This window comes from Drosophila miranda, chromosome XL, assembly GCF_003369915.1.
Source record: "Drosophila miranda strain MSH22 chromosome XL, D.miranda_PacBio2.1, whole genome shotgun sequence".
Taxonomy (NCBI): Eukaryota; Metazoa; Arthropoda; class Insecta; order Diptera; family Drosophilidae; genus Drosophila; species Drosophila miranda.
The window spans coordinates 9,466,547-9,490,684 of NC_046673.1; the positions used below are offsets into that span (position 1 = coordinate 9,466,547).

The window sequence follows — 24,138 nt, forward strand, 5'->3', positions numbered from 1 at the left end:
AAAGTTGCAAAGTTGAGTTTTGATTTGTGATTGATTTGTGTGCAGGTCGGAACGCAGCGGAACGGAACACTACTGGCATTTCCATGCCGCTGTTTCGTTGCTGGTTGACCTTGGAATTGCTTTAATTGGAATGGTGGAATGGAGTGCCGTTGCCATTTTCATTTCCAGTTCGTTTCGCTTTGTTTCTTTTCGCTTGGGTGTTATTTCCGATTAGCAAACAGACGCCAAACTGTCGATCAACAATCGAAATGAAGCGAAACGCAGCGAAGCGAATTCGAGTCCAAAAATAGACCCCACAGTCCATTTTTATTGGACATCACCGTGGCGCCCCACCCTTTCGATATTTATCACTTGGTTTTGGGCTATTTTTAAATGCAAATTTGCTAAACGATGCCTTCTCGGGATGGATTGTGGAATGACTGGAAAGAGGTCAGGGGGGTGGGGTCTGGGTGGGGGGGAACGGCATTTAATCAGCGGCGCGTGGCGTCTACCAAAATTATCGCATGACCAAGAAATAGCACTGCTTCGCTTCCTCTCTCCTCTCCTCTCCTCGACCAACTGTAAGGAACCCCACCCGCTCCACCCGCTCCACCCGCTCCACCCGCTCCACCCTTCGTTGTGAGATTTTTCACCACTCGCCAAAAGTTTCCAGTCTGCTGCACAACAATGTGGAACGGAACACGGACGAACGGCATACCCTATCGGCAAGAACGAAGCACTTTCGACCGAATCGCGCAGGAAGTTTTCCCATAGCTTATCGCCTGAACCTATCCCTCAATATTTCCGCATCATCTGAACTTTCACATAGAGAAAGAAATGTCTCTTGAAACGGCATTCGGCTTATGGGGGAATTGGAACAGTGGAAACCCTCTGGAATGGAAACCTCTATCCATATATCCCCTCTACATATTTAGTGTATCAAAAGCTTCGGCTCTAAGGTGCCTCATAATCTCAGGTATTTCTCTCTGTTTCTTGTTTCGTTTCGTTCCGTTTCGTTGCGAATCTTTGGCGATTAGCGAGTGGGAGACCGCGCAATTAGCACATTTCTATCTCTCCCTCTCCCTCTGTCCCTCTTTGGCTATCTCTTTCCATCTTGTTGGCGTGCAAATTGAATTAGCGTGCCACACAAAAGCAGCGCCAAACACAGAGAGACAGCGAGACAGAGCGACAGCGAGAGGAAGGTGCATATGGAATAAATATTAATGGCTTTTGTTTTTGTTTTTTGTGGTTTTTTTTTTGGGGATCCATTGATTGCCCTTCCGCTATCAATAATATGGGAACAGCAATTGCCAATTACCCTGTTTACGGCGGGGGTAATTTTCCACTCTGGCTCTGGTCCCACTGGCTCCACTGGCCCCACTGTTGATCCACAATTAGCACCACTCTGCGGCTCGCATTTGTATGTAAAAATTGATAATTTTCCGCCCTCCTCGTGGGACAATTGGGATGCAGTTTGCCAGAGCCAAACACACGCTCTGTGGATTCAGGCATTTAGCAACTGCCTGCCAGCCAGCGGATCCGATCAGAGCCTGTCACGTGCCGTGGGATTCCAAACAAACGGACGCAAAGGTTGTCTACTGTCTGCGGTCTACGGTATACGGTCTCCGGTCTCCGGTCTCCGGTCTAGACTGGTCTTGTCCGGGTCTGGCCTGGTTTGAGCATTGCGCAAGTGCAGCCGCACTTGAACAATTGGGTCTCCCTCTCTGTCTCGCTCTGTCTGCGGGCCAATCTTATCGCCAAAGCCATCATGGTCTCCATATCGTCTCCGTGGAGTGGTCGCACTTTTATGTGGCATCATAGAGAGTGTTTTATTTGGTTATTGGGGATAATAAATGGTGGGGTTAGGGGGGGGAAAGACGCGACATCCTGGCTCTGACGCTGATGCCCGATGCCTGGGACCCTGTTTCTTGCCAAAAGCCAAGAAAATGAAGGAAACAAAAGAAAAACAAAGAAAAGTAAAGAAAAGAAATGAAAGGGAAGGAAAAACGGCGGCGGTGGCTGACGTAAACGCCGCCATTGCGTCACTGTGCCCTGCCTCCCGCCTTACCCTCTCCCCTTACCTTCCCTTCCCTCCCCCATCCCCTCTTCTCACTCTATCTTCTGTGCTAGAATGGGAGAGAGAGCGTCAAAGAGCGGCAGAGCGGTGCGTGGGCATTTCAACACCTCCCCCTCCCCCCCTTCTGGCTCTCCCTCTCTCTTGCTCTCTTTCGGCGGCATTTTTGGGTGCTCTCCAATGATGACACATGGCTCTCAACTATAAATAAAATTACTAAAGTTATGCGCTGCGATAGAGAGAGAGAGAGAGAGAGAGAGAAAGAGAGAGCGGAGTCGGTGGCTGTGCGAGTGCGAGTGGGAGGGAAAGGGATGGATGCGTGGATGATTATGCGTAATTGGCTTTAAATGGGAAATCAAATCAATTTTCACTTTTTCATTAATGCTTCAGAGAGAAAGAGAGGGAGAGAGGGAGAGAGAGACATGTTTTTTCCATTGGGCTTGTTTGATTCGATTTTTGTGGCTAAAATACCTACGAAAACATCTTTCCCCAACAATAAATATAAAAGAAATATGTATTAAGAAAAACACCTGAAGAAAATCCCAAAAATTGCTGCCTGCCCCTGTCTCTTCCCCTGCCCCTGCCCCTACCCCTGCCACTCTGCCCCTGCCTCTCTGCCTCTCCATCGAATTGGCTGATGCAATTCATAAATTGTTTTGCGTACAAAATTCAACATTTTGATGCTGGGCATCCAACAAATAGTTGACTTTTATTTGTCTTTGTTTATTTTTTTTGTGGGGGGGGGGGGGGCTTGCTCTTGCACCCAAAAAAAACCACCGATACAGAGATACAAAGATACAAAGATACAGATACGAGAACATACATACAATGACTAAGCCAATGCCAAATGCAGAATGAAATTGGAGCGCAGCTGGTGAAGCCCAAACCTCCCAGCCCCTCCATTGATGGCACTCCATGGAGTTTGAGCAGACGGAGGCAGAGACAGAGACAGGGGCAGGGCCAGAGGCAGAGCCAGAGGCAGGGCCAGAGGCAGGGCCAGAGGCAGGGCCAGAGCCAGAGACAGAGGCAGAGCCAGAGGCAGGGCCAAAGGCAGAGCCAAAGGCAGAGACAGAGGCAGAGCCAGAGACAGAGCCACAGACAGTGCATTTTCGATGGGTATGAGTAATCGGGGAATACCCTCCCTCCTCCTCCTTCTCCTCCTTCGCTCCTCCTCCTTTTTTTAAGGGAAACTACTTCTCTTTGGAGCTCCCTTTAGCTCTTAATCATCCTCACTAAAATACATCTGTGCATATCGAATGGGAATTGGGATTATCGGTTCCTTTGAATGATTTTCATAGGAATTTGGGGACTTTGGAAATAATGTGTGTGCTTCTTTGGATCAGCAATCAGCAATCCATATTTAATACATAATAAATTACTTAAGGATCGGCATTTGAATGAAGTTTTCAAGTGTTTTTTCCGGGGGACCCCCTCCCCCCTTTTTGCTTACACTTTTATGAATCATTTTGTTTTGATTTGTCTTGTTGTTGTGGTTGTTGTTGTTGTGGTTGTTGATGTGGTTATTGTTGTGGTTTTTGTGCTTGTTGTTGTGGTGGTTGTTGTTGTTGTTGATGTTTTTGTGGTTGTTGTTGTTGTGTTGTTGTGGCCTGAATTGAATTTCCATAAATTTCCATAAAACTAGAAGAAGAAAAAACAAGAAGAACAAAACAAAACAAAGACAACGCAAATTTTTCACACCGAAGCGGTTATGCCCTTTTTTCAAATATTGTGGATAATTAATAATTGATAATTAATAATTAAAAACCGAATATATCGATATATATCGCACAATGTAAATTTTTCGAATTATGAATATTAGTTTTTCGAATTGGCGATAAATATATCATTACGTATTTATCGAAAGCTATCGAGGGCTATCGGGAGCTATCAAAATGTATAGAAAACTATTAAAAGCTTTCCAAACTTATCAAAAGTCATCTAAAGCTATCGAAATCTATCAAAAGTGTTCCAAAGCTATCGAAAATTGTGAAATGGTCAAATATTTAAATATTACAGTCTAAAAATAGAACATAGCGATACATAAATGAAAATAGTCCCAAGATCCAGGGCAAATCCCAAAGCAGCAGATCAGCAGATGGTCAGATCTATGGCTCTCTCTCTCTTACTCGCACTCTGTGAAAGGGTACACGATTATAAATCAGTTGAGATTTTGTAATTGTTATTATTGTTATTGTTATTGTTGTTATCGTTGTAGTTGTTGACTATTTTGTGCCGTGTTTGTTTGTTTTTCTCATGACGTTCTTTGGCAATCGAGTGAAATAATATGTAATGTACTCGCACATACATACATATTTGTATGTACATATAATAATTATGATAATATAAAGTGCAGCGGCAGCTGAAGCACTGGAAAAACAAGTAGAGCCTTTCCATAGTCGCAGTCGCAGCAGGAAGGAGGAAGGGGTTTCGGAGCTGCTTATCAACTCTACTTAATCGTATATATATGTGTGTGTGTGTGTGTGTATGTGTACAATTATAAAAGTGTATGAAATGGGGGCCATATAGATACGCCGCTGCACGATCCCGTTGTGGCTACGGACGTGTTTCAATAATCGTTATAGCAACCAACCCGATCCCCCCACCCCCCGCCCCGTCCACAAACACCCATAACCGTTCCACTCCATCCCATTCCATTTCATTCCGCATTAATGCAGGGGGAAAAGTACTTAAGCCCCTACTTCTCTTCCTCTCTGATCTGATTATATATATACCCCATATCGTACACACCTATCGTACACACATATATCGCTAAGCGTTTTGCATTATTATTTTTGATTAATTAGGCAATTTGCAGAGTGCGATAAGATTGCGACTCGCGATGGACTCTCGGGATCGAGGCTCGTGTTATTTTGCACGTGCGACTGTGTGGCGCGATGGCGCGGCCAGTAGCCAGTAGCCAGGCGTGTGCCGCCCACCCACCCACTCTCACTTCCACTTCCACTCGAACGCTGAAGGTCACTCGACGATTAGCGGATGGAATAGCTTGACATTCAATAGAGCTTCAGCCCTGACTAAACAAATCAGTGTGTGAATAAGTGATTGAAGTGCTTACGACGCCTCCTCCAGAGAGAGATTTGAAACCAGCACAATTACGATCACATTTTGGTTGGTTTTCCATTATTTGCCGAACGATTGTCTCTCAATACCAAACGAATTGCACTCAATTGCTCTCAATGCGGCTCTCAATTGCATTCGATTTGAAGTGATCTCAAAATTAATTGCCTCTGTACCCAATTCTTGCAGGAGAGCAGGAGACCCCTCCCCTCGGCGGAGCTAAAGAGAATACCAAAATACATGTCGTGTGCATGAGTTGCGAGTTTCGCCGATTAGATACCATTTCTATGTGCACGATTACAGCCATTTAGCTATTTATAATCTATACGAATTGGTCACCCTTTGAATGCCATTTGATGCTACTGTTTTCTGGGCCAGAAGAGAATCGATTGTGACATTCATTGCCACTGATTCCAAGAGTCAAAGTCTATCGATATGCCTACCCCTCGCTGTCTGTCTCTCTTTCTATCACGCTGTTCCCCAGTGGGTTAAATAATTAACATATAATTACTGTTCTAATAATATAAAAACACATTCCAAAGTCGGATGCATGTGCACACACACAAACAGACATGCATGCAGTAAATGGCATTAATTTATATATAATTTTATTTGTTTATTTATTAACTACAAATCATCGGCGATCGGCGATCGCTGATCGATACAGCCTAAGACGCAGTTGCCGTTTGCCGTTTGATTTCATCTGCGTTCTGCTTGGCGTGTTGGCAACCCTGGCCGCTCTTTTGCTACTTCATTTCCAGCGTTCCTCTAGAGCAAGGATGGGATTCTTTGGTTCTTTGTGTGCCCTGCCCTGCCTTGTGGGTGTTGCCTTTGTCGCCATTGTCTCTTTATCGATTCGCCTCGACAATGTGCACATAAATATTTAACTATGGATGTGTACAAAGCATGTAAATACCCGTACAGTATGTACATGCACTGATACGCTTCTTTGTTTGTCATATTTCTGCATATTCGACTGTAGAGTACCCCTTAAACAGAGAGCGAGAGGGCACGCCCTGCCCTTTCTTGAACCGATCCGTTTCCATTTAATTGTTTAACCAGTTTTCTCTGGTTTATCGCTATCGGTACGGTACGGTAATGTGACTGTTTTTGTTATCGAAGTCCAGTGTCGGCTCTTCCTCTCCTGCTGGTCGCTGGTCGCTGGGTGCCGGGGGTGGCGTCCATTCTGTCATGGGTTAATTGCTTTCGGCCAGCTCTAAATATAATTATTGATTGCCGTTGGTGGTCGCTGGTCGGTCATTAGCAGCTGTGGTGCTTCTTGATACGTGACAGCGATAACGGTAACAAAGGGTAATCATCTTGTTCCAAAATGTTCCAGTCATTCCAGCCATAGAAAACAATCTGCAATCAGATCTGTGGCGTCAAACGTAGGTGGCATCTTTTGCATAATCCTCTCCTCTCCTTTCACTTTCACTTTCCAATTCTGTGCAGCAGGTGGCGCCGCCAGACTGCCTTGGAACAAATTGGGAATTTAAACACATTTGCATTATTTTTGTGTGCAGCTTTCGATCTTCTGTTGACTCTCTCTCTCTCTTTGCAACTTATTTTTATATTTTATTTTCGGCTTAGTTCGATCGGCCTAGACCCCAAAATACACACAGGCACACGTATAAGGGAGCGGAACGAATGGGATTATGGTGGAACAATGTCTCTTGCGTCTTCTGGGGGGGGGGGGGGGGGGGGGGGGGGGGGGGGCTGCGTGGAGCACGCACACGTACACCGTGTCTTGGTCTTGGTCTTGGCCTTTCGTGGGCTGCCTGTTTTGGCCCATGTCTCTGGGCAATTACACCGTTAATACCAAAACAACAGCTAAAGCAAGAACAACGGCAAATGTCAGGGAATTATCGACATGCAAGTTCAAGTCCACTGGGAGGCTTCGCAGGTGCCAGGCGCCAGGTGCCAGAAGAAAGAACTCCTCTCCCCCAAGGCGCCCCACGCCCCACTCCCCCACCATCAACTCATTTGATATTCAAATTAAAGTTGACTCGACTACCAACCCCCTTTCGTGCCCCCCATTAGGAGGCACGTGGCGCAGTGCAAGTCTCCAGTCTGGCGGCGAGTGAATAAAATTATTAAAAGGGAACTACACACAGATACAGATACAAATGGGAGGGGTGGGGGGGCAATGTCAAGTCAATCGAAATGAAAACAAATTATGATGGGTCGCCACTGCAGCGGGTTGAAGGTAAATGCAAATGTCTCTAAATGTCACTCGTGCGGAGAAAGTCAAAGTCGAATGGTTTAAGCCAAAGAAAGTTTCTGGAAAGTTTAAGGAGGGTTGCAGACGGCACAGGGTTTTTCCACTGAATAGTCATAAGAAAGAAGGAAACCCCAGGCCCACGGAAAGACTCGGTTCCATTTCCTCTAAGAATAGACCTCAAGGAATTAGGTATTCATTCACGGAATAGAACTACAACTACTATACACTCGAAGAAAAAGGGGCAGGGTAGAAGGTTACCTCTAAGAACTATTATACCATATAGTGGGCATACCTATAATTCGTTTCTAAATCAAGAAACTTGTTTGTCAAAGACTGACCTTTGGCACTGGTATGCCCTTAAGGAGGCTTCCTCTATGGTTATGTTCGGCACTCTGCTCCACCTGCTCCTGTTCCTACTTCCAGAAGGTTTCCTGTTACATTTGTTTGAGCAGTCGTTGGGTTCTGGGACTGGGCACTGGGTTCTGGGGTTCTTTCTTTGTTCTGCCATGGCATGACCTAACCAACTAAACTAACAAACTGACCTAAGAACCTACCCCGTAATGACCCAAGCCCCTACCACCAGTCCCCCTCCCTCCAGCCTGCTTTCAACCTGAAACCACACCGTACACGCGGCTCATGCAATAATAATCCACTTGGTTGGTGGTCGGTTGTTTCTCTCTCCCTCTCTCTCCCTCTGTGCGTGCGGTCTATTGCGCAGTGTCTCTGGTCTCACTGTTTACCTTCCTGCCTCCTCCTCCTCCTGCTGCTGCTGCCTGGACTGGACTCTCTTGTGCTCTATGCTCGTTTCAGTTTCATTTGGTTTGCTTTCGACACTCCTCTAATTTGCGCTAATGCGTCGCCAAACCCAAACCCAGCCCCAAACCCATTCCAATCCCATCGCAATCCAATCCAATCCTGCTTCTATATGATGATACCCTTTTTCCACCCATCCACTCTCATTTTCCTTTGTCCTCTTGCATCGATTGGTCGCGGGCACACACAAGAAACTTTCCCCAAAGGAACTTTGCCCTTGAGCAAAGGAAAGGAATACCTAAAATAGCTATCCATATGACCAATTCCTTAACAATTCACTGGTTCATTGATTTTATTGGATGGATAGTGAAATATATGGGCAGAATATATTGCCAAGTGAAGAAATCTCCACAAACAAAGTTTCTCTTTCTTGTCCCTTCGGGTTTTCTTCAGCTATAGATGCATCGTATATCTGAAGGATCGCTCTATAGGGAGCATCAGTTGTGCCCCAAATCCCTGCACATTTATCGGGCAGAGCATCTACTGTTTTTCCACTTATTGTGAGGCGACAGTACTGCCCATTCTTTCTACTAATTCTGAGCCAGTGCTGCCCATTCTTTCTACCAATTCTGAGACAGTGCTGCCCATCATTTTGTGCATATTGTGAGCTGGCATACACCTTTGACTTTTATCTAAAGTCCATTGAGATAAGCCATCCCATAGGTGAAATCTTAAGCCACAGCGTTATTACTGGATTTTCTTGTTAGATTTAACACCTTCCACGTACCCCTTCTCCTCCTCCTCCACCTCCTCCTCCTCCACCTCCTCCTCCTCCTCCGATCGTAAATCACAATAGCAGTCTAAAAAACAATACCATAAAGGGACCTGTGGAGAATATGCATAAAAAAAATAAAAAATAAAAAAAAAATTATTGTATTTTAAAGCTTATCTTTTTCTTCTTGAATTTCGACACTGATAAGATTATGGGCGTGGAGGTGGGGTGGTGCCAGATTAGTCGAAGGGAATGGTGGCTTCTGTTTCTCGCTCTGCCAAAAAATTGCAGCAGCGGCGGCGGCGGCGTCGTTTCTTTCATTCAAAAAAGTCGCTGCTCTGGTGGCTGGCAGGGGGTTCATTCGTTCCAAACGTTCCGCTCTGGCATTGATGATTCAATTCCAAACGTTCCGCAAAGGCAGCGACGCACATCGCACATCAAAAAGCTAACTTTCGCTCTCTGTCGCTGGCGCTCTTTTGCTCTCTCTCCCCCTCTCTCATTCTCTTTCTCTATGGCTGTGCTTTTTGTTGTGTGTATGTGTGCGTGCGTCAGCGATAATAATTTGGAATTTGAGTCTCCCCCGGCATCAGCAGCACCGCACCAGCCGCCGCAACGCCTGGCACTGGCACTGCCTCTGGCTTTGGGGTTCTGGCGCTCTGGTGTTGCTGTTTCAGTTTCATTTAGCGGGCGACCTCACCAGAGCACATGTTGCTTTTGCGCGCTTACCGGCGGTTAACAGTACAAGCAGAAGCAGAACGAAGCAAGAAAGAGAACGGGAACAGCAGAAGGAAGCAGGGCGTAGAGGAAGCAGTTGAAAATAAAGCGGTACAAGAAAAGGAGCGGCCAAAGCAGTTCAATAGCACTTATCTGGCTGGCTGGCTGGATAAGCAGAGCAGTAGAAGAAACAGTTCGATAAGCAGTTCGATAAGCAGTCTGTGTGTTTTTTTTTGCAGAAGAAAATTCAAAGAATCTCTGCATATATTTCTCTCTCTCTCTTAAATATATTTTTTTTTCTGCGTGTGTTTAAATTTAAAGTGTTTTTGTTTTTTGGTTTTTTTTTGTATTGTTTTCTGTGTTTTCTGTGTGTCAAAAAAAAAATGAGACGCTATAAATAGCCAGAAAAATGTTAAACAAAAACACAAAAAAGAAACAAGAATAATAAATAATAAAAATAAACCCAAGCGGAGAAAAGGAAAAGTGCACACAAAATAAAATTAAGAACAACAACAAAAACAACAAGTGAAAATTGTATAATTTTGTCTATAATTAAAATTTTGTTGCAACGATCCTCCAGGCAATGTGACTCTGAAGCGCCGCGAGTGCAAAAACAAAAACAAAACAAAAAAAACCAAGAAAGAAATTAAGAAAAAGAACCAAAAGGAAGAGCTAAAGCAAAAGTGAAGGAAAGACAGAAAGAAAACAAAAAAATCAACGGAAAGACCTTTAACCCTTAGACGGAACATAGGAGACATAGGCCTGGATAGAGCCCCAAAACCTGATGGCAACAACAACCATAGAAGCAGCAGCAGCAGCGCCGTCCGCCCAGCCGCAGCAGCAGCAGCAGCAGCCACCGCCACCGCCCGCTGTCCACCTGTCGACCAACAACAACAACCATAGCAGCAGCAGCCGGAGCAGCAGTCGAAGCAGCAGCAACAGCAGCAACAAAAACAACAACAACAGCGGCAACTCGAGCCAGAAGCAGAGCCAGAAATCGATACCCATCAAGATACCATTGAGCGAGCGTTTCTCGTCGCAGACCTCGACAGGATCGGCGGACAGCGGGGTGATCGTCTCGAGCGCCTCCCAGCAGACGCTGCTGCAGCAGCTGCCGCCGGTGCGCAGCAGCAGCGGCTCCCTGAGCCTCCACGGAGCGCAGCCCAAGTGGCAGAAGCGTCGCCAGTTGCTCAGCCAGGACAGTGGCATCGAGCATGTGGGGGGCGGCGGTCGCGGAGCGGCTGAGGCCAAGGCAGGACCAGGAGCGCCCAACGATGGAGTGGCAGGGTCCTCGTCGGCAGCCGGCGGTGGCGAGGGGGCGGGGGGGCAGTCGACCAGCAGCAGCGAATCGCTGGGCAGCTCCGGCGGAGCATCCGATCCGCCGGGAGGACGCATGCGCGCTGCCTCCGCCCTGGAGCTGAGCAGCGTGGGCGGAGGAGTGGCCCTGGGAGGCGGGGGCAACGCCCTGCGCCGGATCAAGTACAAGAGCACCAACAGCACCGGCACCCAGGGATTCGATGTGGAGGATCGCATCGACGAGGTGGATATCTGTGATGATGACGATGACGACGACGATGATGACGATGGTCTCCACTTGGTGGAGAACGAGGAGGACGAGGACGAGGAGGAGGAGGACGATGGCGTGGCTGTGGATGATGTGGACGGAGAGGATCCCGAGGAGGCGGACACCCAATCGGACACACAGTCCGGGATAGTGATCAATATGGGCGGCAAAGGCAAAGGCAGTGGCAAAGGCAGTGGCAACGAGACGACCGACCAGCAGCCACTGCCCCTCGACAAGGCCCCTTTGACGGTGGCCGCGGCGGCGGCCAAGAGGCGGGACATCAAGAGTCTGGCCACCGATGGGCACATCTACTTTCCGCTGCTGAAGATCAGCGAGGATCCGCACATCGACGCGCGGCTGATCAATCGCAAGGACGGCCTGCAGGACACCATGTACTACCTGGACGAGTTCGGCAGCCCCAAGCTGCGCGAGAAGTTCGCCCGGAAGCAGAAGCAGCTGATGGCCAAGCAGCAGAAGGCCCTCCTCAAGCGGGAGCGCGAGGAGCAGCGCAAGAAGCGCAACACCACGGTGGCCTCCAATCTGGCGGCCAGCGGGGTGGACACCACCACCACCAAAGAACACTGTGATACAACAACCCTGTCCAGCCGCCATGCCACCGCAGCCGGTACGATCCACAAGCGCAGCTCCGACCCCAACCAGCACTCGCATCTCGACGTCCAGGAGGACGTCCAGATCGGTGTGGCCGTCGACGACGACGACGACGAGGACGAGGAGCTGCATCTGGATGTGGTCAAGCTGCGAGGTCGCAGCCACAGCCACGGCACCAACCACTACGATGCTAGCTCCAACACCCGCCACCCACAGCACCCACAGCACCACCGCCACACCCACGCCCACGGGGAGGCCCACGGCCGGCAGCAGCAGCAGGAGGAGGAGGACATCGAGCAGGGGGCCGAGCCCGCCTTCGATGGCCTCGACAGCCTCGACGACAGCGTCAAGACTGCCACAAACACAAAGCTCTCCAGAACCCAGTCCTGCGTCAGCTGGACCAAAGTGGTGCAAAAGTTCAAGAATATCCTAGGTAAATGTCCCACACCTTGTCCCCCAAGACTTTCGCTGCCCCATATACCCCCTAAATATTCTATATATATATATATATGTATATATCTCTTAGAACTCGCAACGATCCTCTAATCAATTTTGTCGTTTCTCTTTGTCTCTTTCTAGGTAAGTTTTTGAATCGTTTGAAAGGGTCCAAGCCCCAGTGCCTTGGAAAATTCCAGAGGTTTATCTATCGGTGAGACTGTTTACAAAACCCACACATACACACACACGCAGACAAGGGGGGTGGCAGATAAGTATTGTGTTGGAAAATTTCGGATGATAAGAAGAAAACCAACTGCAGAAAGAAAAATTCCAAGAGTTCTACGAACAACTGCGATTCTATCGGAAATATGGATTGCCTGATCTTCACAGGATCCCCGGAAAGATGATGAGAAGACGATACAATCAGATGATGGATTTCTGTGGGGAACGCCTGTGATACGACAGAATCGATAGTTGACAAATCGATAAGAATAAGCAGAGTAAATCGAGAGACAATCAGACTTGTGCTGGACTCTTTTGTGCTGTTGGAAATGCACTTGTAACAGCCTGCTGTAGCTCCCATAACCCCTGAGATCTAGGCCATTGAAACGCTTCCTTCTCAGCCACCTCAAAGCCCATATATCCCCATACTCGTACTCTTTGAGTATTGGGTGTAGCAAGAGGTTCGTCTGGCACCCACCCTCGTCCTATGGCCACGACGTGTACTTTGTTTTTGCACTCTCCGGACCGAGGCACTGCAAAACAAAGAAAACGCCAAGGTTGACGCAGTGGAAAATCATCTGAGAAGAAGAATTTCATCATGAACAATTGCATGGAGATAGCTTGAGAAATACTCAAGGAGAAGCGGAGAAGCGGAGAAAAGTTCAATGGCTCTTTGCATTGGGAATTGCGATAAAACACAATAAGGAAAATACTATTAAAAGGCGGAAATGTGGAGGGATATACATATACGTATATATATATGTAGAAGTGCTTCCTCTCCATCTCCTGCTCCGTAGAGCAGAGACTGAGAAGTGAATCTTGTGTGCATGTCGTAAAATGTGAAAAATCTTGAAGGCAGCACACAACACTGATAAGTGAAAGCAGATTTTCCCCGCCTTCCTGCTCTACAACAGGCCATAATATACATATAATGTTGATAAGACCCAGACCGTACCCTGTTGTGTCTTGTTTGGCTTCGGGTGCCACGCCAGTCTCGATGATTTATGCCAGCCCATCGGCTTGAGCAAAATTTAAAGATCCGCACTATACATTCCACTTGAATCAGCCCTTGGCTCCCCTCGTGTTGATGATGAAACAGCTGAGAATATTTTCATACACGGAATGATCGTTCAGGTTTTCCAGTGACAGGTTGCTTGCCGTTTATCTCCCTGCCTCTCTATCCATCCATCCGTACAGTCATATAAATGATTTTGCATTTTCTGATGCCCACTGATTATGAGCTTTACGAATAGATAGAGATAGAGCCTTTGCTCTGGCCTCTGATGCCTATGTCTAGCCCTATGGCTAGCCCTATGGCTAGCCCTATGCCCAATGGCTATGCAGTGGCCTTCAGCCCTGTGATCGGGGAATTGCATTACACGTTGATTCGCTGTGCAAATTCCCCATAAACGAACGGACAAAAGTCATTCGTTTCGTGGAATGGAATGGAAGTTTTTTCTTTCGTTTCGTTTCTGCAGCTTCTGGATTCTATGGGATCTTCTCCCGCTGCTGCATGATCTTCGGGGACTGAAAGAAGAAGCTGGCGGCAAGCACGCGCTATATCACCCACAGGCCAGGCAGTGATTATATGTACAATGTGTATATAATCAATATATATATATATATGCAGTATGTATATATGCTCTCTCTCTCTCGTATCAGGAGAAAGGGAGAGGAGATGTTGTTGTTGCTGTTGTTGTGGGGCGATAATCACGCGCTTGTCTCATCAAACGAATGACAGAGCGAAAAAAACACTTTTCCAAAAATATCAAAGCCCAACAAAACATACATTTGGGAATACATCTATACATATACATATAGTGGAGTACAGTGAAGGCTCTCATGGATGGAGCGGGCCGACAGCTACTGTGCTTGGAGCCACCCGCAGGGGCCTTCACTGTATGAAGATCTCCACTGCTTGAGTGTCTGAGTGTCACTGTATCTATGGGCCAAAACGGAGGCGTGTCTCACAGTCCCACTTTGTATGTGACCTGGGCGTTGCGTTGTTTTGCTGTTCAAATGGTGTTTTTTTTTTTGGATTACCTCCAACATCCGTTGGACCTGCCTTCCCTGCCTCTTTGCTGGGGGTTGAGACGAGGAAGGTCAATTTGGGAGCAGGCTGATGATAGCAGCAGAGAGAGAGAGAGAGAGCGGGAGAGAGAGAAGCAAAAGCAGCTGTTCTGAGGGGGGGGTCCTCTTGCCTCTGGTTTTAGTGGCAGCTGTTGCTGCTTTTTGAATCAATTTGTGTCAATGGCAAGCACTCATCCATCCATCCATCCATCCATCCATCCATCCACCGATGGGGCAAAAGATCTAGAAGCACCTGAGGGCAGTGGGGGGGGGCAACCTGTTGTGATAGCTCTCCTACGTACTACAAATTTTGGGATCCGGTGCAGAACATCCCTTCGATATACCCCTTGATTGGATGGGATCTAGCTCGTACATGGTGAAACCTTTGAAAAGCGGTATATCAAATCTTTTGACAAAAAAAATATACCGAGTACTGAGGGCTCCCTCTCTTTCGGGTCTGAGAAGACAGAAAGAGACATATAGAAGATGTTGTCTCTGTGTGCTGTTTATATGCCCCCAGAATAGTGCAACAACATGAATGTCGTGTGCATGACGCAGCACATTTGATGCCAGAGTATGGCCAGAGTGATTTGTTCTTTGATTTGAATTCGGAATCGCCATTACCCGCGGGCAGTAGCCCCTCCACACAGTTGGACCTCTCCGTATCTCGTACGAGTTCTTCGTTTGTTGTTGCTGCTTTGCTCAGCTGTTAATTATTTTCGCAGTATCTTTTTTTTACATTGTATTTATTTTTATGTGTATTTTCCTTTGCTTTCATTATTTTAATGTTGCCAACAGCCCCGGCCCCAGCCCCAGTCGCAGTCCCAGTCCCTCCTCCTACTCTCGCTCTTTCTCTCTCTCTCTGGTGTTTGATCAGCTGCCAAAGTGTGAAAGAGAAGGAGAGAGAGACAGAGAGAGCAGAGTGTGCAGACTCTATTTGCTGCACTCTCTTGCGGCGCTTGCTCTCTCTCTCGCTCCCTCTCTCTCTCTTCTGCTGCTGCTGTTGCACTTTTCTTGGGGCAAAATGGCTTCCACACACACACAACGGCTATGGCTGTTTTCCGCACGCACTTTTGCGGCTTCTCGTTCTCTCTTGAATTTCCGCCGCTCGCCTGAAAGTATGCAATGAAAACTTGTTGAGCAAAATTTTCTAAAAAATATAAGAGTGGAATGGCAGGCGGAGGCATGGGTTTCGGATTGACGATGATGCCTGCCAAGTGCCGTGCCCTGCCCTGCCTGCACTCTCTCTTTATCTCTCTCTCTCGCTCGCTCTCCCTCTCTCTGTGGGCCATCTCGTGATCTCGCCCGCGTGTCTTGTCGCATGTCGGTCCCTCGCTTCTTGATCGACAGCCAGCGATGGCAGCCAAAAAACAAAAAACGATAAATAAATGAGTAAAATAAATAAATAACAAATATAATTAAGGGAGAACTCTTTGAGGGGCTCATCCAGCTATATTCCTTGGGTTTACTCAATCAAGGACTCCTCTCGAAGGATTCATGGGCATATGATACCATCCCTAAGGGTTCATTCTTTCTATTATACATTTCCCCCAAGATTATCGTGAAAACTTTGTACTCAATGATTCTCTGTTTAAAGAATTCTATACCTTAAAGATGGTGACTGCTTTAGAGGAACCTTTTTGGTAGAGTTCCTTGCTTAAAGCCTTCGGGGTAGCACTGAAGCGGAAAGAGTCCTTCAGTATCCTCCTGGCACAAGTATTGCCCATCAATTTTCAATCGTCTCCCCTCGACCCCCGAAACAAAAGACAACAAAAATAAGGGGGCTCCAACGAACCATTTGTTCAATGATTCATTCATTCATTCATTATTTTTCCACGAGGAAAATGGAGAATAGAAAATGAAAAATGGGGTGGACAGCCGCGTGGGTGTGGGTGTGGGCGTGGAGGGGCGTGGTCGGGTTTAATTTTAGACCATAAACAGTTTCGTTGAGTTAATTTGCTTTCGACACGGCTCCAAAGGATGGATCCAAGCGTATGCGATGACTCTGCCTGTGGATGGGGCATGTGGCAAAGGAGGGGGGCCGAGGGAAGACGGTCTCGTATGTTTTTTCTGTTTTTTATTTGTCTGCCGTTTCTATTCTCTATTGTGTGCCCCCGTCCTTCTTTCCATTCTCCACTTTCTGCACTGCGTCATTCCATTTGCATGCAACACCCCCACGACCACGGCCACGCCCCCCTGCCTTCTGCTTCTGCTTCGGCTTGCGCCATCCCCGAACAACCGACAGTAGTGCCAACTGCCTTGTATATCGATTAGTTTCTGTCCACGCTGTCGAGCAGAGGGGCCCGCAAACAAATTGCTTTCCCATTTAGACAGAGCTCCAACTGTGTGGATCGCATCAGCCAGCCCATGCCTTGGCCCCCACCCTGAACCAGAAACCACGGAGTATTCGATGAAGGAAAGGGTATCCCACAGTGGCATTCCTTCGACGATAGACCATAGACCATATTTGTGCGCTCTTCTGATGACTTGATTGATTCAGCTGCTGCATAAATCTTTAATGTTTTGCACTCCTGAATAGGCAATTGATTAATTAATTGAACACCACGAAGACTACAGGAATATTTAGACGATTGCCGCCGCCAGTTCGCAGCGGATCGAAACGGGAAGCGTCATGGAAGTGGAACATCGATCCGCGACTCAAGGGAAGGCTGCCAAAGAGAACGAACCGGGAAGAAGGCAGCAAGGGGGAGACCCTGGTTAACCGATTTGTACACTCATTCGAGGAGTATTCGGAGTATGGCCCTGCCCTGCCCTGCCCTGAATATGGTACAGATCTCTGTCACTCTGTGGAACGCATTGTTGTTGCGCCTCTGCAGATACGTGCCACATCTCTGTATGAAAAACAATGCCAATGCCATGCCAAGGGTTAAATCTGCTTTCGGTTTCGCTTTTTTGGGTTCTTCAACATTCTCAACGTTTATTTCGTTCCGAGTATATATATTTCGATTTGATTTGATTTATGTCTCTTAATTGATTCATTAAAATTAAATAAATTTCGATGGCAGATTGCATTTCCTCCGTTCCGTTCCGTTCCATTCCGTTCCATTCCGTTACGCCGCGTCCTGCTGCTTGTCTTTGGGCTTCTTTTGCTCTAGTGCTTTGTCTTTTCGTTCGTATTCTACTGCTTGCCATCGAGGGCTAACTGCTTGGTACTGCTTTACTTCTACCACACACACATGTATTAAATCCATACATATATACTGCTTTTAGCCTTATTGTGCACGGGTTTTACCCTTCTAGTGCACTGCTTTCCTCTCTTCTACTGCTTTATTATACTTATTTAATTTTGTTCTACTGCTTATTGAATGGTCTCTACTATCAATCTTCTACTGCTTCGTTCCCTGCCTAATTAATTGATTATACTCTTTTTATACTGCTTGCTTTTCACTGCTTCTTTCTTCTGTTTTATTTATCTATTCTACTCCTCACTCTACTGCTTACTCTACTACTTACTCTACAGCTCACTTCACTGCTTGCTCTATTGCTTACTCTTCTGCCTACTCTACAGCTTACTCTACTGTTTACTCCACTGCCTCCTCCACTGCCTAATCCACTGCTTAGTCTACCGCTTTTCCCACTCTACTGCTTCCCGCCGTCCTACAGCTTTCTCCTCCTCCAAGTCGTTTCCTTTTTCGCCTTCTTTTGCGTCTTCAACTGAATCTTCCTCTTGTTCTCTGTTGCCGCCGCTGTCTCTGCTGCATTGAACTGTCAGAGAACTGCCGCCTCTCTAGATTGGTGGCCAAAGGGGCGTGGCTGCTGTGTCGCATGGTTGGCTTCACCTGACTGCCGCTGTTCATCTTCTGTCTTGTGCCTTTCCTCGGTATCTGTCTTTGTATCTATGTATCTATCTATCTGGCCGAACCATTGCCCATTCCCCATTCTCCCGACCTCGCCTTATCGTTTTGTGGCATTCCCAGAGATTCGCTGAGATTTTGCGGCAATTAAATTTCTGCAAAACAACAAATTGCCGAAATAATTATGATCAATTTTCTTCGAGCGCCCAAGTGCGTGCCGCAGCTTAAACGCTCAGGGGATTCCGTCTTGTGGGTGGGTGGGTGCCCGAACCCAAAACCCGAACTCGAACCCGAACCCCTTTGACCGAGCCTCGGGCCGTTCGTCGTCGTGGGCAGAGATATAGAGCGATACTGACTGCGAGATATGTCAGATCTGTGGCCAATTGTGCAACGGAAGTTCGAGCGATCGGTTCGGATCGGAACGGAAAGCAGAGACAAAAACATAACAGAACGGTTCAGATCGGATCAATATAGCCGCCAAAGATACACACGTCTATATATTTATAGATATAGATCGATAAAAGTGAAACAAACCTCCAACGAAAATAACCCGAATTCGAATTCGTGCTATTTAAGTGTCTCTCTCTCCCTCTCTCACACACTCCCTCTCTCGCTCTATCTGTTTTTTCTATTTGAAGATCGATCGGCTCGGTTCGGATCGGATCTTTTGATCGATTGATCAGAACAAAGCGAAAGAAACGTCAACCGATCAGCGGTCACAGCGGTGCTGTCGATGGTGTCGGTGCAAAAGTTGGTCAAGTCAAGTGACTGAAGCGAGAAAAAGCAACAAAAAACTAGGCCAAAACAGCAGCAGCTGAACCAGCAGCAGCAGCAGTGGCTCAGTGTTTCAGCGTCGTGCGGCGGTGCTCCTCGGTCTCAAGGTGGATAGGTCACAGGTGGTGCCCATGGCGGTGCCGCGTGTCCGCAAAGTGGTACGCGTGGTGCGAAAAAAGAAGCGGGCAACGGGCACGGGCACTGGCACGGGCACGGGCACGGAGTCAGCCTCTGCCTCGATCAACGATGCCAGCGAATCGGACGGCGGTGGTGCGGGCGTCGATACGGCGACCAGCTCGGGAGCAGCCTCGGGCAGACAGAACTCCATCTCCATGGCCATCCCAGTCTCGATCGATGAGGCCAAGGCAGCAGGAGCGCCGGGAGCCAGCAGCAGTCGACCCTGGACACCGATGCCGCCACGCAAGCCGCCCGCCAAGGCGGCCAAGATCAAGCGGCGTCCATCGACGGGCAGCGGAAGCGGCGGAAGCGGCATTGGGCCACCCGCAAAGGGTGCCCCGCCAGCGGCGGCAGCAGCAGCCGAGGCCGTGCAACAGCGCCAGCGGAAGGATAAGAAGCGTCGGTCCTCGAGTGATTCGAACGACAGCGACGACAACAGCTCCTCGAGCAACTCCAGCAGTCACTCCTCCTCGGAGGCCTCAAGCTCCGCCTCGTCGTCGGAGGGCTGCTCCTCCTCCACCGGAGCGTCAACGTCCTCCTCCTCCTCGTCGTCGCCCAGCTCCAACTCCTCGTCGTCGCCATCGGATGTGCGACGGCGGCGCAATGCCGCCAATGCGAATGGCAAGAAGAAACCGAAGTCCCTATCGGCAGCAGTTGTTGCGGCGGCTTCCACCTGCTCCTCGTCGTTGGCGGCCCTCAAGAAGAGCACCAAGAGCTCGTCCTCGGCCAGCGCCAGCACGGCCAGTGTTGGTGGCAAGCAGTACAAGGATCCAAGTACAGAAGAGCACCCCCCAGATGTCCCGCCCCGTCCCGCCCCGCCACTCTGTAACCCTTGCCCGTAGTCCAAGTCCATCACAGCTCACTCTCCTGCATGTCGATGTCGCCGTCGCCTGCCACACAACCTGAACCTGAAATGTGTCGCCCCGCGCAGAGGCTGGGGGAGGGGGGGCAGATGCGATGCAGCAGCTGCCACCGTCGACAGTTTGGCGCTAATGCCAAAATTAATTAGAAAAAACAAATGCGAAAAGAATCGGAAGGCAGAAGCCAGAAGGCAGAAGGCAGACCTTCATATCATGCACACACATGCATATATATATATGTGTGTGTGTGTGTGTGTGTGTGTGTGTGCAGATCGGTTGGAATGAAGGGGATCAAGATGATCAGTCTATGTCCTTCTCCAGTTTTCCATTTTATCCTCCATTTTATTCCTCTGCTTTCGCTCCCTCTCTCCCTGTCCCTGTTTCTCTGTTTGTGTATCGTTTCCATTGTTCCAATCGATTGTGGCCGCTCTTCGTGCTACCTGAAATATTGGAATAGTGGAACTGGAACACACTTCTTTTCCCACGTTTTCTGTTCTCCTCTGTTTCTGATATCTGTATCTGATATATATCGATCCCTGCGATTAGGCATGAAGCAATTGATCGGCAAATTGAATGATTTGTGGCCCGAGCACAGCGTCGCATTGTCCATTCCAAAGGAGGTCGATAGGAGCAAGGAGAAGCTGGAGGGCGCCTGGGAGACGACAGGTACTCTCTCTCACTCTCTTTGGGGGTGTGTGTGTGTGTGGGTTTTATGGGAACACCAATGGAGGGGTTTTTTTTAAGGGATATCTTTCACATTCAATGGCACATAATACTAACATACTCTACCTCTCTCTCTCTTTCTCCTCCACAAAAACAGGTCGCGATGGTTCCAAAATTACAACAGTTGTTGCAACACCCGGCCAGGGCACCGATCGCGTACAAGAGGTCTCCTACACAGACACAAAGGTCATCGGCAATGGCAGCTTCGGTGTGGTATTCCAGGCCAAGCTCTGCGACACCGGCGAACTGGTGGCAATCAAAAAAGTTCTACAAGACAGACGATTTAAGGTACGTAACCCTGAGTCCATACCTCTGTAGAATCTGTATATTTGATATATTTTCTCTGTATACCTTTATAGAATCGCGAATTGCAAATAATGCGGAAGCTGGAGCATTGTAATATTGTGAAGCTTTTGTACTTTTTCTATTCGAGCGGTGAAAAGGTGAGTGTCCCAGTCCTCCTCCTTTGATCCCTGTGATCCTTGAGAGTGCCTCCTATAGAACGGTCTGGGGGGGTGGGAACTGAACGGTGGGGGAGGGGGAGTGGTGTGGAAAAAAGGAAAATAGAAGAAGAAAAAGCCCGTTCTTAAAATCTATCTAAAAGTCTTACCAAATTGTGAATTGTGTTATATAAATCTCTTTCATTTTCATATTCCAAAAAACCGAAAAACTACTTGCTCAAGTTGGCTGAATTTCCCATCGATTTGGGAATATTTGCCAGTGTGCTCAAGCCCCAGGTATCTTTTCTCGTAATCTCTAATTCTGGAAAGAGCCTTTTCTCTGATCTCTCGATCTCATTCCACTGGTCATACAATTCTCTCTCTCTCTCTATATATATATATCTCTATCTATCTATCCATCTATCAATCTATATCCCTCTATCTATCTATCTCTCTCTCCATCTATCTCTATCTCTATCTATCGTATCTCTCATATAAATCCCTGCTAAACCAAAAAAAAAAAGAAAAAAGAAAGAAAAGAAAAGAAAAGAAAGAGAAACGTACAGTGAACTTATACAGAAGAGTACGCCGCATGGTATCTCTCTCTCCCTCTCTCTCTCTCTCGCTCACTCTCTCACTTTCCCGCCCCCCTATACCCTGCTCCGCTACTCTCTCTGCTATGTGCTATCTGCTAGATACATATGTGTGTGTTTTTGTCACCAACTGTACCTATTGACGCATGCGAAATCGCAAAATCATCGGTCAACCAACCTTTCCCGATCCCAAACCGTTCCCAAATCCATCCACCATCCCATCCTTACCCTCCCTCCCTCTGTATGTGTGTATGCTATCGATATCCATGATGTATCCATCGCTCATACACGCTCAGACACATGCAGACAGACACTACTCCTCGCAGACTAAACAAAACTCTCGACAAACGACGCAGCAGAAAGCCCAACTAATCGATTACTCTTCTCTGTATCTTGTGTCTATATCCCGACCGACAGCGAGATGAAGTATTTTTGAATTTAGTCCTCGAATATATACCAGAAACCGTATACAAAGTGGCTCGCCAATATGCCAAAACCAAGCAAACGATACCAATCAACTTTATTCGGGTAAGCACTCCATGCTCTACATACAGATCGGTATCTCTCTAATGCCAATGCTCCTCCACTCACAGCTCTACATGTATCAACTGTTTAGAAGTTTGGCCTACATCCATTCGCTGGGCATTTGCCATCGTGATATCAAGCCACAGAATCTACTGCTCGATCCCGAAACGGCTGTGCTGAAGCTCTGTGACTTTGGCAGCGCCAAGCAGCTGCTCCACGGTGAGCCGAATGTCTCGTACATCTGCTCCCGGTATTATCGCGCACCCGAGCTAATATTCGGCGCCATTAATTATACAACAAAGATCGGTGAGTGCACATAAACTACTCGATATCTACATGTACATCCATTATAATCTCTTTTGTTCTCTCTCTCTCTCGTTAGATGTGTGGAGTGCCGGCTGCGTTCTGGCCGAACTGCTGTTGGGCCAGCCAATCTTCCCTGGCGACTCTGGTGTCGATCAGCTGGTCGAGGTCATCAAGGTCCTGGGCACACCGACAAGAGAACAAATACGCGAAATGAATCCAAACTACACGGAATTCAAGTTCCCACAAATTAAGAGTCATCCATGGCAGAAAGTAAGTGTCGCATCCGCATCCGATGTCCCCAGATCTCGTCCCTCGTTCTTGGATGGTGCTGCTGGTCGAGGTTCTTGGGTTCTCGCTGTCCGCTCCACCTGCACTTGTAATCTGTTCCCTAACAGCCAACAACCCCTCTCGTTGTGTGTGCGTGTATATATATATATATTCAAAGTGTATATAAAAACTCGTTGCAGTCACTACTCGAACGCACCCAATTTCCAAACGCCCTAAACCAGAAACAACGATTGAGAGTAAGCCACGAAATGAAACCAAAATTCAAACCAAAACCATGCAAATGCAAATTAAAATTCAAAGATCTAAGAGCAAAGCCAGCCCCGTGAATGCCGGAATATGCCACCATATAACATTTGCATTGCATTGCATTCTATTCGATTGTACATATTCCAACCATCAATCATTTCTGGGCTTCTTTTTGTGTTGTTCTGTCCATGAGGTTAGTTTGGGGAAACTGTTGAACAAGTAATCTTATTTTTGAGAGGTCTCTAGCCACGAAAGTATGAAGTCTTCTTTCTCCGAGGCTGCTCTGAGACTTGTTCATCCACAATCGACGCCAGACAAAGCAAAAGAAGGCAAAAAAAAGAAAATTACATGTCGTGTGCATGACGAATCACATTGGATCATTTACAGACTGAGACCAGAGTGCTAGAGTAGAAAATCTCGCACCACGAGAAGCCACGAGATGCCAGGCGATGGCAGGGGATGCCAGGCGATGCCAAGGGATGCCAGGAGATCCCACGAGATGCCAAGGGATGCCAGGAGATTGAATGAACAAAGAGACAATCGACGAACAGACAGGGTACCCCTCGAGGTTCCATATTCCAGGTTCCAGTTCATGCAACGTGGCAGCAGAGAAAAGAACCTTGCCATAGTTTTATGGGGAGGACTCGTGCCGAAAAGCATTTCCCATCCGCAGCCCATAGCCCGCGCCACAAACGCCTCCAAACTGCTTTCCAAGCTTCGATTCCGTACCGCTTACGGCTCAAGATGCCTTTCTTTTCTTTGTTTCTTGCCCCAACCCCCGCCTGTCCAACTGCTGTTGCAGCTCCTGTCTCACTGTCCCACTGCCTCAAGTGCACCGCAATGTGTCCTGTCCTCTAGCGATGATTGTGCTACTGCCCCAGCTCCGCCATGTCTTGTTCT

General features: G+C 47.7%; 1 protein-coding gene and 1 long non-coding RNA gene across 14 annotated transcripts in view; both read left to right on the forward strand.

Moving 5' to 3' along the window:
- The window catches only part of LOC108156039 (protein kinase shaggy), a 53,305-nt gene that overhangs the window by 23,849 nt on the left and 5,318 nt on the right, over positions 1-24,138 (forward strand). For 5 of the 10 annotated variants that reach the window (XM_033391490.1, XM_033391496.1, XM_033391493.1 and 2 more), the window contains 6 exons: positions 20,938-21,128; positions 21,200-21,283; positions 21,524-21,577; positions 22,291-22,401; positions 22,467-22,704; positions 22,781-22,974. In XM_033391490.1, coding sequence (XP_033247381.1) covers positions 20,938-21,128; positions 21,200-21,283; positions 21,524-21,577; positions 22,291-22,401; positions 22,467-22,704; positions 22,781-22,974 — 872 coding nt within the window. Of the gene's footprint in view, positions 1-10,482; positions 12,195-19,035; positions 20,032-20,663; positions 20,784-20,937; positions 21,129-21,199; positions 21,284-21,523; positions 21,578-22,290; positions 22,402-22,466; positions 22,705-22,780; positions 22,975-24,138 lie in introns of those variants that run through there. The other 5 variants (XM_033391487.1, XM_033391482.1, XM_033391479.1 and 2 more) reach the window with 4 other exon arrangements.
- Positions 9,025-10,390, forward strand: LOC108156054. Of its 4 annotated transcripts, none has more exons than XR_004472490.1 (2): positions 9,025-9,699; positions 9,990-10,390. It is a non-coding gene; the product is annotated as an uncharacterized LOC108156054 (long non-coding RNA). The 4 variants fall into 4 exon arrangements; XR_004472488.1 differs by having other exon boundaries at positions 9,045-9,809; positions 10,169-10,390; XR_004472489.1 differs by having other exon boundaries at positions 9,045-9,805; positions 10,169-10,390.